The sequence below is a fragment of the Tupaia chinensis genome, unplaced genomic scaffold (genome assembly GCF_000334495.1).
Source record: "Tupaia chinensis unplaced genomic scaffold, TupChi_1.0 Scaffold000259_1, whole genome shotgun sequence".
NCBI classification, from domain to species: domain Eukaryota; kingdom Metazoa; phylum Chordata; class Mammalia; order Scandentia; family Tupaiidae; genus Tupaia; species Tupaia belangeri.
In genome coordinates this window covers 982,848-999,377 of record NW_006159739.1, presented here as the reverse complement: position 1 = coordinate 999,377, position 16,530 = coordinate 982,848, and the positions used below count along the sequence as shown (strand labels likewise).

The 16,530-nt window shown below is 53.6% G+C and overlaps 1 protein-coding gene across 1 annotated transcript in view; it reads right to left on the bottom strand.

The window, feature by feature from the left end:
- Positions 1-16,530, bottom strand: part of SLC1A7 (solute carrier family 1 member 7) — a 59,474-nt gene that overhangs the window by 32,188 nt on the left and 10,756 nt on the right. The window contains exons 2-3 of the mRNA XM_006149413.1: positions 13,060-13,158; positions 3,026-3,198 (exon numbers count right to left, since the gene is read on the bottom strand). Of these exons, the coding sequence (XP_006149475.1) occupies positions 3,026-3,198; positions 13,060-13,158 (272 nt within the window). The remainder of the gene's footprint in view (positions 1-3,025; positions 3,199-13,059; positions 13,159-16,530) is intronic.

Below are 16,530 nucleotides of genomic sequence, written 5' to 3'. Positions count from 1 at the left end.
CGCTGCAATCCCTTCTCCTCCATTCTCCTCTCGGGATCTTGGGCACGCATGCACATGTGCCCGGTGTGAGTTTAAGCCACCGGCTCTGGGACGCAAAACGCTGTCGACTACGTGGGAGTCCAGCGACATAGCCATTACGCTAACTGCTGGTTCCTCAGGAATTATTTTATTTAACTTTATTTATTTGTTTATTTTAATTTGACCACAGAAGGACAGAGAGAGAGAGAGAGAGAGAGAGGGAAAAATGAGAAAATAGTTCCTAGGTCAATCCCATAGAGTGGTTAAAGGGAGCTGGTGGTTAAAGAGAGCTGGAGTCCACATGGCTAACCATGGTTTGAATCCCTACCCTGGTGGCTTGAAAAAAACATGCCGGGCACATGAACATGCCTCACACCCCAACCTGAGGGAGAATGGAGAAGGGATTGTGGCATGGCCATGTCCCATTGGCAGGGTCTCTCCCTCTTCTCTCCCTCTCCTCTCCCTCTCCTTAGTGAGAGAGAGACACGGTCCTCTGGCATGAAGAAGAAAAGTTCAGTTCCTCAGTTGCACTGGCCACATTTTAAGCATTCAGTGCCACTCCTCTCTTGGCTTCTGTATCTGAGTCACAGTAAGGAAAACTTAGCTCAGAGGGGAGCACACTGGCCAGGCCAGCCAGCTGGTAAGTTCTAGCTGCAAGATGGGAACAGAGTTTCAGAGCCCTGTGGTTTGCCCCCCTCTCACAAGGCCTCTCTGTGGAGCGGAACTGCCTTTATGCCTGCAGGAGTAAATGGGTCTTCTGGTTCAGACTAACCGTGATTTGAATCTGATCCAGCCCAGGTAATGCCCTTTCAGTTCAACTTTCAGAATGCATACCTGCCCGTGGCTACGGCCTTCAGGTTTGTAGTGGTGAACTCCCCATCTTTGCAGGTACTCGAGTGGACCCTGGAGGGATGCTATGAGTGAAGCTTCCCGGTAGAGTGTGGGGGGTCTGTGGGGATGACCTCAAACGTTCCTTCTGGTTCTGGGATTGTTGGTGAGGCAGAAGAGGCAACCAGGCCTCTCCCACTCTAAGTGTGGCTGAGTGCTCCTGGGAGCCCCGGAGGTCCTTGAGGACTCCAGGAAGAATCTATAGGAGCCCAGAGCACAGAAAACTCTCTTCCACGCCATCTGGCCACCACTCCGAGCCCAGGGATTGTGGATCAAGAGATTGCAGTGATTAGAGACATTAACCCACAGAGGCAGTGGGGAGCCTGCGGGGCTCCCCGACCCAGACGGTTTCAATCTCATAATTGTTCTGCTTGCAGCGCTGGGGGAAGGGAGGCAGTGGCTCTCAGGTTCTGCCTGGAGAGAGAAGAAGGCTGCTTGCTGACCCTCACACCGACCCCTGGTGGGAATCATGACCCCATTTTATACCGGGGGCTCTGGGCAGCTCAGTCATGGCCCAAGGGCTGGCTACAGAGACGTGAGTGGGTCTGGAAAGGACTCCCCTGGGGCTCTGCCCACTCACTCTGCCTGTGCACCTCACTGCAGAGGGCCTCACAGGCTGCCCGGGCTGCTGGGTGTCCCTCCCCTGCCTGTCATCTTTCTGGGATGCCACCTTGGCTCCGGGACCATCTACAAGCCTTCAGTGGCCATGGGCCCACTACAGCCTGACTAAGTCTCCTCTGATGTGCTCCAGCTACCCTGGCCTCCTGTTTCTTCTTTTCTTTTGAAAAGATTATTTTATTTAATTTTATTCATTTGTTTATTTTAATTTGATCAGAGAGGGACAGAGAGAGAGAGGAGAAATGAGAAAACAAGCCGCCAGGTTCGGGACTTGAACTGTGGTCAGCCACGTGGGAGTCCAGCGCCCCTAGCCAGCACGCCACCTGCCGGCACTCTCTTGTTGCTTCTTGAACTACCTCTGCAGGGGTTGTTTCTTCTGCCTGGGAACTCTCTGCCCACAGTAGGGCCCCCTTCCCACTATCTCCACAGTCTGGCAAATTTCCACTAGCCTTTCTCAAGATCAGCTTAGATATCCCTTTTTCTAGGAAGTCTTCCCTGACTGCAGCCATCCTGTGCACCCTTCCAGGGCGCCCTGTGCTTCCCAGTTTGTTACAGGGCATTCTATCACTATACTCATCCTGTGTCCTCAGAGCCCAACCTGGCACCTGACATAGGACAGGCCACCAGGGAATGGGTACAGAGCCAAGTAGTGAAGACGGAAGGGACCTGCTCCTGCCCCTGCCTCCCACTTTGTTTTCCTGCCCTGCTGCTGCTCACCTCTCCAGTCTACACACTAGGGACCTCGCTGAGCTTCAGGCGGGGCCAGGCAGCTCCTGCATGCAGTAGTCGGGGCCCTCTGGGCAAGTGAGCGGCCTCAGCGTGCCTCAGCTTGACAAGCGGGGGTGATGGTGGTTTAACATGATGACTACTTTCAGGGCAGAATATGGCCTTGTAAGTCACACGTTTCAGTGAGCAGTGTCCCCCGTCCCGCTCCGTTGTCATGGTTCTGTGGCCACCTTCCCCAGCACACCGGGCGCTCCTCCAGAGCAGGGTGGAGTCTGCGGTAGTTCTAGGTCCTCAGAAGCCAGAGCCTGGGACTGACCTGGGTGCACGTTGACCAGGTGTGTGTTAAACCGGGGGGACATCCTAGGCCAGACCTTTAAGAGGATACTTGTGAGCTGTGGTGACTGCCATTGTAGAACCAGTCACCTGGGCCAGCTGCGGTCCCCTTGCCGGGTTTAGGAGAATGTCCCTGGCCTGTATGTCTGAGTGACATCAGGGCAGTCGGCACTGGAACTTCTAGGAACAGATGTGGGTTTGGTGAGGGGACAGGGGACTGAGAGGCTACTGTGGGCAGTGGTAGGGTCCCTAGAGACGGGTGTCACAGCTCTGCTTTCCACCCTCTTTCTGGTCATTTTTATCCACAGCTTGGCCGAGGCCACTGAGGGTGTGTGGGTCGGATCTGCAGAGGACAGGAAGCTGGGAGGAACAGCTAATGTGTTGGTCCAGAGAGTCGGGATCTAAGCAGCCCCATCAGGCTTGGACAGTGGCCAGTTCTGACATGATGAAACTGCGCACAGACTCGCGCTGGGCCGTGCTCAGCCCCCACAGCCTGGACAGCACAAACTGGGAGGCGGCGGCAGGAGCACGTGGAGGGGGACTTTGGGGTTTTGTTGCAGCCAGCTTGGTGAGTACTGGGACATGAGGCCCTCGAAGGGCTGGGGGCCCCTCAGCCTGTGGGGACAGAAGCCAGAGGACTTGTCAAGGCTGCCATGAACCTGCCCTGCCACTGAGACCCACTGAGAAAGGGATGGGGAAGGGGAGCATATGCCACAGAGGGCAGCTGGGGTGCCAGCGGGTCGCAGAGACACAGGCCTGAGGGGACAGTGGAGGAGACAGGCCCTGGACCTGGAGCAGAGCAGACCCAGGGATGCTGGGAACTGGGGGTGGGGGGGGAGTGAAGCCACAGGCTCTTGGCTCAGTGCCAGGCGTGATTCCTAGAATGGCTGCCCTGCCCTGAAAGGAACCCCCTGGAGAAGGAGTGCACCCCCACTGGCTGGAGCACTTGCCACCGTCATGTAGTGAACAGGCAGGTTCGAACCCTGGTCTATGAGGAGCATCCTGGCATGGAGAGTCCCGAGCCCTCTGTGACTGAGTCCTCGGGCTCCAACCTCAGCTAACCTAGACACACAGACACAGCTGCCCCTGGGTCACCGCTGCAGGGAGTCCACTGACAGGAGGCACGAAGGAGGCACCTGGGGGCCACAGGGGAAGAGTTTCCTGCAGTCCTCCCAGTCTTCATCCTCCACGTGCTTCCCTGCAGCTGACAGCAAATGCCGCGGTGGCAGACACTTACACTTCCCAGGTGACTCCGCCCCTCCACTGCGGGCCAGTTCCTTTTTTTTTATTTTGCCATAGGATGAGTGCGCTTGCCAGAGAGATGGAGAGACAGAAAGTGAGAAATCACCTCCCAGGGGGATGGCCATGCCACAATCCCTTCTCATCCATTCTCCTCTCGGGATCTTGGGCATGCATGCACATACACTCAGTATGAGTTTTAAGCCTCCAGGTCCAGAATTGGAACTGTAGTTGGCTACGTGGGAGTCCAGTGACATAACCATCATGCCATCTGCTGGTCCCCAGGCCAGCTCCTCCTAAGACCTGAGGCAGGAGGCCCTGACTTCCACTTTGCTGAAGTCTGGATCCCAGCTCCCCTCTCCCAAGGGCAGAAAGTCCTCTAAGGCCTCTGCTCGCACACCTCAGAGGACAGAGGACTGAGGACTCACGCCCCGCTAAGCCAGCCACCTCCACTGTGTGCAGGTTTTGTGCATTAGAGTCCTGCCCGGCCCAGCCATTATAGTGCGCTCTGGTAGATGCTGCTGCTGGGCAGGCTGAGGCCACCTGGCAGGCCCGAGTTTGATCCCCCAACCCACCTAAAAGCCAGGACCTGTAGTACCAGCGATTCTGGGGGCTCAGGTGCTACTTGGGAGGTGGAGGCAGAATTGATACATAGTGAGACCTTGTCTGAAAAATAAATGCCCTTCCTGATGTCAGAACGAAATCTGCCTCCAGGGAAGAGAATTCCCCACACTAGGCCCAGTCTGCTTCCCAGAGCCACGCAGACTGAACCTCTCTGGCTCTGCTTTAGATTCTAGGGACAGTGGGAGAGAGTGGGCTCAGAGTGTGGGAGGGGGTGAGAGGTGGGGTACAGAGGCCCAGAGGGACGCTGCCCTGGAGTCCCCTACTGCCCTCTGAGGGGGCCTACTCAGGCTCCTGGGCACTGAGAATGCATGCCTCTGGGATCTGCGTAAATGAAAAGCTTGAGCTGAACCAAAAGCCAAAGCTGGAGAATTTGCAGCTACAGCTCTCGGAGAGTTCGTGTCTGATCACCGACCACCGACCACCGACCAGGCCCAGCCGTCCCACCCCGTGGTCGCGCTCCTGGGTAACCAGGCGCAGCTCCAGTCCCAGCCCCCCGTGTGCTGCGCCCCTGCCCCTTTCTCTCCTGCATGGTAAAGAAGGCCAGGTGCGAGGGAGCCAGAGGCTCTCCCAGACAGCAGCCCTCTGCTCTACCACACTGGCAGCCTGCTGCTGCTGCCCTCGGCAGACTCGCCTCTAGGGAAGGGAAGGCCCCAGCATGCACGGGAACACAGGTCTCTGGCTACCCCTCCCTTTGCCGGCAAGGCTCCTGGTGCCTGCCTGGGAGGCTCCCCCAGGTGGAGCGAGGCTCTCTGCAGCGAGGGTAGTAGGAGCTCTCCAGAGCTACATGCACCTGCCTGGACTCTGAGCTAGGCTCCCACCCTGCCCCATATTGGGCACTTGCTCTGGGTGCTCAGAAGCAATGCGGCAGTCTTGCACTCCTTCAGTGAGCTCTGTCCAGTGACTAGTGAGACCCGCAGCTGGACAGTGCAAACCCTGGGCCACGTCTGTGAGTGTGAGACTGGAAGCAGGGCTAGTCCACCTGGGAATCAGGGTGGGCTTCCCAGAGGAGGTGGCTACTGAAGGCATCATTGAAGGATAAGCAAGAATTCTCTAACAGGGAGGGAGCATAGAGCATGGGAGTCTGGGATGGGTGAGAAAACCTGGGAGTTTTCAGTCACCAGGCTGAACGTCTGACCCTCCCACCCCCACAGCCCACAGCTGGGCCCTGTTTCCTCTCTTGATGAGTAAGGCAGTCAGCTGACTGGGCGAGAGGGCCAAAGCCCATCCCAGGGCTCCTAGCAGAAGGCCCAACAGAGCGCCACTAAGGGTGGTTGCCCCTGACCTGAAGGGGGCAGCTACACCCTATTTGGCCCTCTGGCTGCCCACTCCTCCTGTGTCCCTCACACTCACAGCCTGTCCCTGGGGGGGCCCAGGCCAGCTGCCCCCTGCACACTGGCTCCCAAGCCTGACTTTGACAGCCGCTTGGCCCAAGACTGTCTCTAATAAGTTCGAACGTGGGTGTTTGGGAGTTTTCTGCCAAAGCAGAGTTCCTCAGGAAGGGGGAGAAGGGAGTGCTGTTTCTTTAGCCAAACATGATTTCCTGATTCTAAGAAAAATCAGTTCAAAATTCTTACAAGAAATAGAAAGGAAAACAATACATATGCAGGAACACACACACACACACGTGTAAAGATACACACGTTCGTACACAGCCCCGCGTGCTCACTTGGCCTCCTTGGCTGTGATGTGGGCAGACAAGCTCCTCTGCCATGTTCGGACCAGTGATCACAAACACATGGACTCAGTTTTCCTTGAGCGATGCTGGTTTAGAAACTGAAGACTGAGAGGAGAGGAGGGTTTGGCAGAAAGTAAGCGGAGAACTGCGGGCTCTTGCTGGATCCAGATGCTGGTTTGACTCATCCCTGGGTCTCGTGTCACTCTGGGTTGGGGATGTGTGAAAACAAGGCTCAGCTGACTTCCCGGGGGCAGAGGCCAACCCCAGCTTCAGTGGGGCCATGACTGGCCACGCCGAAAGCACCTGCTGGGACCTGCGTTGTACATTTGCAGATGGTCTTGTGTCTCTTTTATGGCTGAGCTAAGACTGCGGTAGCTAGCAGACTTTGAGGTAAGTCCTGAGTCCTGGGGCACAGGAGGCTCCAGCAGCGGATCCAGCACCCCAAGTATCTAGTGACAGGAAGAGGGCTTTGCCAACACTGAGCCAGCCCTGAGGGGACGAGCGTGGGGATTCTAATGACATCTCATTGAGTGGGAACTCGACAAGGCAGGCTATCCGTGAAGTAACAGTAAAGCATTCTCCAAGTTAGAGGAACAGAAAGCTGCCAGCACTCTTTGGAGTAGTCTGTATGTTAACAGCAAAGGGGATCAGAGCAGTAACCAGTGGCCTTCCTGGGAGAGGAAGGCTCCTAGGCCCAAGAGGCTTGGCTTTTTGAAATAAAGAGAATGTAGTTAGCCCGAAGTCCATCCATGGTGGCAAACCCCCTGGCACCACTGGTGGGAGAGAGGGACCTGATTTAAGGATGTGATAATGGGGGCCAGCAGGTGGCGTAGCTGTTGTGGCACTGGACTCCCATGTGGCCGACTGTGGTTCAAGGCCCGAACCCAGTAGCTTGAAACTCATTTCAAGTACGTGTGGGTGCATGCCCAAAATCCTGAGAGGAGAATGCAGGAGAAAGGATTGCAGCATGGCCATTCCTCCTGGGGGGCGACTTGTCACTTTCTCTCTATCTCTCTCTGTGTCTCTGGTGAGCTCATGCACCCTATAGCAAAAACTCTCTCTTAAAAGAATAAAATAAAATAAAATAATAAAATAAAATAAAATAAAAAATGTAAAAAGGCCTTGATGATGTCATGGTAGGGCCTATCCTTCAGACAATTAGCTTCGCTGCCGATGTGCATTTCCCAAATGTTATCCAAGTCTTCTATGCTCATAGGTAGAGATGGCAAGTCCTCTTGCAGACAACTTTACTTTGAGAAGAGTCTTTCGAGTGGCATGTCGGGTGAAAAAGCCCACGCTGCCCCGGGGAAGGGAACCTTTCTGTGGTATGACGGGAGCTCCTTCCCTGAGATCTGCGGAGCCACTACTATGATGGAAAGGTGCCTAAGAGGCTCAGGGGCCTTTTGAGAGAAAAGAGACTCAGAGCACGAGCCCACTCCCTGTGATTTAAAGGCAGTGCCAGGGTACACCAGAGTCCCCTGACCAAGATCTGTTGGCACCAAAGGGCCCGCGCTCTAGGGAAAACTCACTGGGAGGGAAAAGACAGAGTTGGGGCTTAACCCCAAGGAGCTGAGGTCTCTGGGCCTGACAGAGGTTGCTTGGAGGAACAATTACTGAACCCTGTGGGGTGATCTAGGAGCTGGAGTGAGGCCTGTCTGTGGCCAGAGCAGGGATCTACACCTTCTACCAGACCATGCGGCGCCTGTCTTCAACAGAGACACCACGTGGAAGGAACAGAGCAGCAGGGCTGGCGGCAGGATCAGATGTTCCAGTTCTCCTACGGAATTGGAGCCAAAGCTTCTGAATGAAATAAACTGACCTCGGCCAAGGGGGTGGAGGCCTCAAGAGGAAGACACTGTGCTTCCTGCTTGTACAGAAGAATAGGATCATATTTGGCATAGTCAGTGTCAAGTCAGTTAATAAAACAAAACCCAAGTATAATTAAATCTGTCCTTGGAAATCCCTTAAATTGCCCACGAGGCTCAGGAGGCATGGTTTGTATAAATTCATGTAAGATAGTTTTCCTTCCAGCCTTTCACTGTTTCTTTAAGTAAGCACCACTAGGGCAGCCAACCTGCACTCGGAGGCCACAGTCTAAAAAGCACACCTCTCTCCATGCCCGAGACGCTGCTCTGCTGCAGGGAGACACTTGCACTCAGGCAGGCACGCAGGAATGGAGTCCGGCTGAGAGCAAAGCAGACCCCCTTTCCCGAGGTGGCTCACCTGGGTGTAGCCCTTCGCAGGGGAAATCTCCTGTCCCACCTAGATGTTTTTCTCTCTTTCCGAGTACCTGTAATTGAATTCACTTACGTTAAATGGGCATACATTGGGACTGTACCGTAAGGTCGGGCGGGGCCCCACAAATGACCTGCACGAGGCAAACAGAGTCATGCCGACTACACAGTAAAGCACCTCGCTATCCTGCCAGCACGCGGACTCCACCAGGGAGCTCCCCACGTGTTGAGCGTTGGGAGAAACATGCTGGCCGGAGGCCACTTGCATCTTCCCTCCTTAGCAAGGCTACTATCTCCGAGAACGTACAAATCAGTGTTTGGTTTATTCTGTCACCTCTTGCCAGCATCAGGAACAGGCTGGTCAAGGCTGGCTGTCCTAGTGGTGTTTACTTAAAGAAACAGTGAAAGGCTGGGACCCGCAGTTGGGGTAATGGCTCTGTCGCTGAACTCCCATGTAGTCGATCACAGTTCGATCCTGGACCTGGTGGCTTAAACTCATGCCGGGTGCGTGTGCGTGTGTGCCCAAGATCCTGAGAGGAGAATGGAGGAGAAGGGATTGCGGTCTGGCCATCCGCCCCCCGAGGGGTGATTTTTCGCTTTCTCTCTGTCTTTCTCTGTCTTTCTGGTGAGTGCACATGCCCTATAGCAAAAACAAGCAAAGAAACTAAAACAACAACAACAACAACAACAAACTTCTTTCCAAAAAAACAAAAGAAAAAAAGAAAGAAAGAAAATGAAAGAAAAAGAAACAGTGAAAGGCTGGAGGAAAAACTGTCTTACATGAATTTATACAAAACCATGCCTCTGGGGGCTCAGACAGGCTGAGCTTCTGAACCAGTCAAACCATCCCCTTGACTTGGTGAATTCATTACTAAGAATGTGCATTTACGGAAAAAGTAAAAATAACAGTGGTAAAATTAGAACTGTGGAATGATAGGATAAACTTGTCTCTGTTATCTAAAAATGCTTGTAATTTGCTTATGTGATTTTTTTTAAGTACAAAAACATCTTCAAAAGATAACGCTCCACCATCTTACAAGGGTCAGCCCAAATGATGGGCAGGAAACATCCCTGAACTCTGCTTTAACTGCCCTTCCACTGCTCCTTACTCATTTAATAAGCATTTGTTGGGTACCTATTGTGTGCCAGACTCTAAAATATCAGATGAATTGATAAAGTTGTATCTTCAGAATTCTTTTTATGGTAAGGGAGTTATACTTGTCTAGGAGAAAAACTTTAGTTGCCAGAGAGACAGAAAGAGAGAGAAGACTAAGAAAGAGAGAGAGAAGAGAGAGACAGAGAGAGACAGACAGAGAGAGAGGGAGAGAGACTCTCCTAATGGGGCAGGGTTACACTGCAATCCCTTCTCCACTTCTCTTCTGTCAGGATTCTGCACATGCACACACACATGCCCAGTCTATTTTTCAAGTTACTGGGACCAGAATTTGAACTATACAATCAGCCATTTGAGATCCAGCAGCCTTAACCACCAGGCCATGGGACTGGCCCTAGAAGAAATTTCTTGTGACCAGAAGGTGAGTAGCAGCCCCACCTAATGCCACTCCACTCCACCCCAGGGACAGAGCCTAAGTGGAAGTGACTTTTGAAAGAAAAAGCACAGGATTTCTGGCTGGTCTGGGAGCAGAGGTAGAGAGAAATAAGGTGGAGGGGAGAAAGAAAGAGGTAAATACACCCTAAGGTGACCCTGTGATACGTGCCCTGTGGAGTCCCCCTAAGTGTGGGCAGGACCTATGACTTGCTTCTGATAGAATATGACAGAGGTGATGATGGGATGCCACTACTATGATCACATCATGTAAGACTGTCTTACAGACTGGAGAGTGGGAGAGCCTCTCGTTGGCCCTGAGGAAGTTTGGAGCTATAGTGTGGCCTGCCTATGGTGCGAGCTGGGGACAGGTGGCCTCTAGGACCCGAGGGTGGCCTCCACTAAGAAGCTGGGCTTTCATTGCAAACAGACACAACGAAATGACTTCTGTCTACAACCTGAATGAGCTTGGAAGTAGGTTCTTCCGTGGTTGGGCCTCCAGATGCGAACACAGCCCAGGGGACATCCTGATTATAGCCTCATGAGATGCTGAGACAAGGACTTAACTAAGCCATGTCTGGACTTCTTATAATAAATGAGGGTTGTTTTATGTCACTAAGTTTGTGGCAATTTTTTAGCAACAGATAAAACAGAGAGAACCAGAAGGTGGCCAAAAGCCTCACACTTCTGAGTGTGATTCTTACCTGCATGCTCTCTCTCAATTGCCAGTGAAGCAGTCACCTTTATGAATTATTGTCTGGAAAGTTATGACACTTTTTAAAAAGTTTTTGAAGAAGTTTTTGATATAGGGTGCATGTGCTCGCCAGACAGACAGACAGAGACAGAGAGACAGAAAGCAAGAAATCACCTCCCAGGAGGGATGGCCACGCCACAATCCCTTCTCCTCCATTCTCCTCTCGGGATCTTGGGCACACACGCACACGCGCCCAACGTGAGTTTAAGCCACTGGGTCCGGGACTCAAACTGCAGTCGACTACATGGGAGTCCAGTGACATAGCCATTACGCCAACTGCTGGTCCCAATGACGCTTTTTTTTTTTTAAGAATTCTTTCCTTTAGTTTACTTATCATTATTGTTAATTTTTAATTTGACCAGAGTGAGACACAGAGAGAAAGAGAGAAAGAGAAAAAGTGAGAAAGCAAGCTGCCAGGTCCAGGATTTGAACTGTGGTCAGCCATGTGGCAGTCCAGTGCCTTTAACCACTACACCACCTGCTGGCCCCCATGACATGTTTTTGCATAGAGAAACATGTCATGACTTTCCCAGCATCTTAATACTTGAAGCAAAGAGTGTCTGTGTGAATGGAAAACTGTAAAGACTGTTTGGTTGTGGAAATATCAAAGCAGAGAAAAGCAAGAGGCAATAAGCACTAGGAATTCACGGAAAATGAGGAGACTTCAGCTGTCTGGCATAAGGAATGGCTCTGGGCGCCATCGCGGTGAGATGGGCAGGTCCTGGTCCGTGTCCCTGCAAAGCCACTGTGGACACAGGTGTGCATGACTTGGGTGGAGATGGAGGCGTACTGGTTGGGCCTCCATTCATGTCTGTGCTGGTGTGAAGGGAGCCCCCAAGTGGACCTCAATCAAGGGATCATTTCTAGGCAGGTGACTACGGGTGCTACCAGTACTAATTAACGCCGTGGAGAAGGAAGAGGCCATGCAATGGGGCTACTGCTGAGAACAGAAACAGAGGTGGAGGGTTTCATGAAACACCTGGGCCCTGGAGAGACCTGATGACACTTTAATAAGTTAGAAAAAGAAGAATGTGACAGCTACAATGTGCCAGAAGCTAGGCCGGTGCCTTAAGTACACTATCTTACTTAAATCTCACAATAACCCTACGAGGAAGGTGTTCTTCCCATTTTGCAGATAAGAACCCTGAGATGTTAGAAGCCTTGGTTAAGTTCACTCATCTGCTAGGGGACTCCCATGGTCCTGTCCTTTCCCAGGACTCTTTGCAGATTCCTAGCCACCCTGCCTATGCTGCCTGCCATCTCCCTTGTTGTGACATCCACGGCCACAAGTGGCCAAGGGTAGGCTGACTCAGTTGGACTGTAGCAAACCTGTCTGAGGAGGGACTGGGTTGTAGTGGATTCTAGAACAGAGGCCCAAGATCTGGAAGATGCCAGAGCATTGGAAGAGCTGGGCTACACACACACACACACACTGGCCACAACTCCCACCACTGGACATGGTGTCCACGGAACCGTCTCACTACCAGCTGGCAGGATCCTTCGAGGCAGGCCCAGGGCCTTTTCCTCCCGCACATCAGCCCTAACCGTTGCTGCCCACACTCTTGGCACCTATCGTCCCATCAGCTCTCTGGTGTCCTACATGAACCTGCTGCATGGAGCTGCAGGTGAGGTTAGTGTGAAAGGCAAGGGAGAAATAGACCCGATCTCCTCCCAGGACCTCACAGAACAACCGCAACACACATGGCCCTTCCTGTGGAGGCCCGACCCTCAGTGGGGCGTTTCCTATTCGGTAAGATCAGTGGTTATTCCAGATAGGAATGCTAACGTGTTTGCTCAGATAGATGTCACTACTGTAGTAAAAACGGTGCTGCTGGGGCCAGCAGGTGGTGTGGAGGTTAAGGCTGTGGATCCCACGTGGCCAGCTCCAGGGTTCAAATATGGCACCAGGCAGCTTGAAAAACACGTGCCAAGTGTGTGTGTGCATGTACCCAGAATCCCAAGACCTGAATGGAGGAGAAGGGATTGTGGTGTGGCTATCTCTCTTGGGTGGTGATTTTTCACTTTGTCTCTCTCTGGCTAGTGAACGTGACTTGTAGTAAAAGCCCAAAACTCAAACCAAACCAAACAAAACACAAATGCTGTCCCTCATAATGTGGTACTCCAACTGTGGCCATGAAGTCATTTAACAGGGACACTGAGCATGCCTGGGGTTACAAGCGGCATGGCAGTGGAGACAGGTCATCACCAATGCTTATCAATAAATGAGGAGCTGGGAGGATTTCGGACAGAAACTTGAGCAGGTCGTGAACAGAGGGTGGGATGTAAAACTAAGAGGAGAAAGAGAGCATTCTTGGCCCGGGTCAGCGTGGCCAGGGTCAGTGTGAACACAGGTGTGGAGACCAAACGGCATGTGGCATGGTGAGGGGCTGGTGAGGTGGCCAGCCTGATCCCAGGGCTTGGGGTAGGGAAGGGGCAGCAGGCCGTCCTGCAGGGGCAGCAGGTCGTCCTGCAGAAACTGGGAGCCCACAGCATGGGCCCCAAGCTGTGGGACCCAGACTTGCAGATTACTGGAGCCAGAAGCGCATGAGCCTAAATGAGGACCCTGCCACTGCCCTGCAGCCATCTCGCTGCACAAACCCTGTCTCCTGCAGTCACAACTTCGAGTCCTAGAGAGGTGCCCTTGTGTGGGCTGTCTAGCTATCCACATAGACAGTCCAACCCAAGACAGTGGGGGTGTTTTTAAACCCTCAGAATACTGGGAAAGTCTGCAAAACAAGTCCTGCAGGGCCTTTGGCCGTTCTGGTTCCATAAGCCCAGTGTGAGCCTGACATCTGAATTTTTCTTAGCAGCTCTACTGACGGTACTGGGCCTACAGCAGAGTGGTTGCCCCTGGAGGGCAGGGACATCAACCCCTGGCCAGGAGCAAGAGCTCCGGGACAGGCAGGACAGATAGAAGGATTATAGACTAGTCTGAGGCTAAATGGAGGAGGGTTCCAGGAAGAGGAAGGCTTGGCGCTCAGAAATGCATCATTTCTCCCCCCAAGAACGTTTAATTGCCCCTTTGCAGACAAATTTTAAAGCATTTTTAAGTGACACGGTTGCTCTGCACCAGCCCAAACTGTATAAAATGAAATGTAGGAACAAATGCTGGCTTTTCTCAAAAGGACACCACATTCCACTTCCAGCCACGAGAGAGTATGTCAGTCTGGTGGCAAGAGCCCAGGCCTTTGAGAGCCAGAGCTCGGAGAGCTGGATGGCCTTTTGTGGCTGGGCAGGGTGCCCAGGGCGGGGCTGCCTGACCCAAATCGCATGACAGTTTGTGGTGGAGGCAGGTCTAGGGCCCAGGCCTGACTTCTGAACAGGATTTTTTTTTTTTTTTTTTTTTTTAATTCAGGGACTTGTCCAAGGCCACACAGCTAATAAATGGCAGAGCCAGGATGGGAACTCGGAGTCCCCACAGGGGCTCTGCTTCTGCGGCATTTCTGTTCGGAGTAAGCTGCAGCCCCAGACGGTAAGGACAGTCCGTGGTGAAGGGAGGGCAAGGCCGCCTAGCAGAAGTCCCACGTCTGCCTCCTCCAGGGACTCGCACATTTTCCTGTCAGTCTCCCCCACTGCCTGTGAATGACAGTCCCTGGTGTCTCTGTACCACAGTGCCAGTACCACCTGCCTGCAGGGACCAGGCACCCGGAACGCGCAATGCCTGACTGGACAGGGGTTAATGACACCTGCTCTGTGCCAGGCACTCAGCTGGGTGCCAGCCTGCCAGAGGCGAACCTCCACGGGGCTGACCACGGAGCTTACAGCTCAGTGGAAGATGAAGAAAGAAGTCAACCCACGTGCAGGGTGATGCGCGACAAGTGCCGTGGTGGGGGACGGGCAGCACCGTGAGGGACGGCGAGGTGGCGTGAAGCGGGACGGGTGGGAGGGTTTCCGCAAGGAGGTAACAGATAAACAGATATAGAAGAAGAGAAGGAGGTGTGAACGGTTGAGGGAGGACGTTCCAGGCAGAAGGAACAGCAGGTGTGGGGACCCGAGGTGGGGAAGGGTCTGATCTGCTTGGGGACTGAGGCTGTGGGGTTGGAAATGAGGTGGGGGGTCAGGCACGGGCAGGCCACGCAGGGCCCCCTAGACCTGGTTAACGATTATTCTAAATGCCAAGAAGCCAACTGAAGGGTTTTGGGTAATGAATGCCATGGGCCAATCCGAGACCATGTTGGCCACTGGCTGGAATGGGTGGGAGGGGAGCAAGAGCTGGAGTGAGGGAACCGGTGAGGTTACCTCAGAGTGGGGACGCGAGAGGAGAGTGCCCTGGACCGTGCGTGGATGGAGCTGTGTTCTCGGCCGGACGGCGCCCATGGCCTGGCTGTAAGGCAGGGGAAATGGAGTAACCAGGGAGGCTTGACTGAATCACTGGGCGGACGGAGCTGCCACTTACTGATGAGCAGAAAACAGAAGGAACCAATTTGCTGGGCAAAATCTCAAGTTATTGACGTTAAACTCGAAAAGTGTGTCCAGTGGCCAAGTGGAGACGTCAGCTAGGCAGCCGGTCAGTCAGTGTGGCACGGAGAGGAGAGGCTGGGACAGCGCTGCGTCTGGGAAGGCCTGAGACAGTGGAGCATGTCCCAGTGCAGTGGAGGGAGGGACACTGTGACAGAGAGGCAGAGGGCAGGCGGAAAGTCAGGAGAGCATGAGGTGACAGGGCAGAGTGCCTCAAGAGGGAACACGTCACCATGTACCCGCTGCAGTGGAGAGCTCACGCAGAACCAGAACCGAGTGTCCTCTGCACTTAGCAACATGGGGGCCACCTGGGACCTTGACTGACTCACTGACGCAGTGAATGACTCCGAAGATGCATGAAGAGGAGGCAACAATCAGAGTGGGTTGAGGAGTCAGGGTAGGCTTCCTGAGGGAGGTGGCATTTTAGCAGAGCTAGGAACACAGAGTCCTGCAAGCCCTAACCACTGCCTGCAAGAGCTTCCTGGGAGAGCACAAACTACCATTAACTGGGAGCCCTGGCCTGGGGAGTGTTATAAACACCTTGCAGGAGGAACAGGGCAAGGGAGCCGGCTCATTACTCAGCAGTAGGGACGCCAGGGAGGCTGGTCCTAAGGCACAGAGCCCACTCGCACCCCCAGCGTGCAGAAGCTTGTCCACTTCCCTCCCTGAGGAGGAGTCCTGGGAGGCAAAGATTCCAAACCCATGGCCTCAGAGCAAAGGGCTGGAGCAGCCAGCCTGATACACATCTGAAGGCCTGAAATCTAGAGAGGCGGCGGCTTGCTCAAGGCCACCTCGTGCACGGATGTTAGAGGCCAGTCATCGCCAACCATTTCTGTGACCCTCGCCCTACTGGGTCGAGTGCAAAGTCTTCAACCGGTGTTCAGTCTTTCGTGACTGGGCAAGAGCCTATCCACAAACGTCACCTCCCACCATCACCTCCTGTGACTCAGCTCCCAGAACCCTTAGCATATACGAGCGCAGAGTCTTCCAACCACACTTTGAAATAGGCATTATTATTCCCGTTTTACAGATGAGGAAACTGAGGCTTAGAGACCCTCGTGCAGGGTCACACACCGAGACAGTACACCGCCAAGCCAGGATGTCATCTCCGGAGTGTCTCCAGAGTCATCTTTTCCCCATGTCTTGCAGGGTGACCATAAAGAGCTCCTCTTCTGGGAAGCAGTCCCCGAACACCCTGGCCTGGAACTACCTTGGAGTCAGGTCATGTCCTATGACTGCAAAGCACTTCAGTCCACTGAAAAGCCCATTGGGTGGGACTGGAAGAACCTGGGCCACGGAATGACCAGAACCCAGGAGTCCATAACTCAGTTCCCGAAGGCCAATCACAACTCTTCCAGGGCCTGCGGTTACAGTCCAGCTCCCCACAGCAGGAGCCTGGCTTCTACAGACAGTCCTC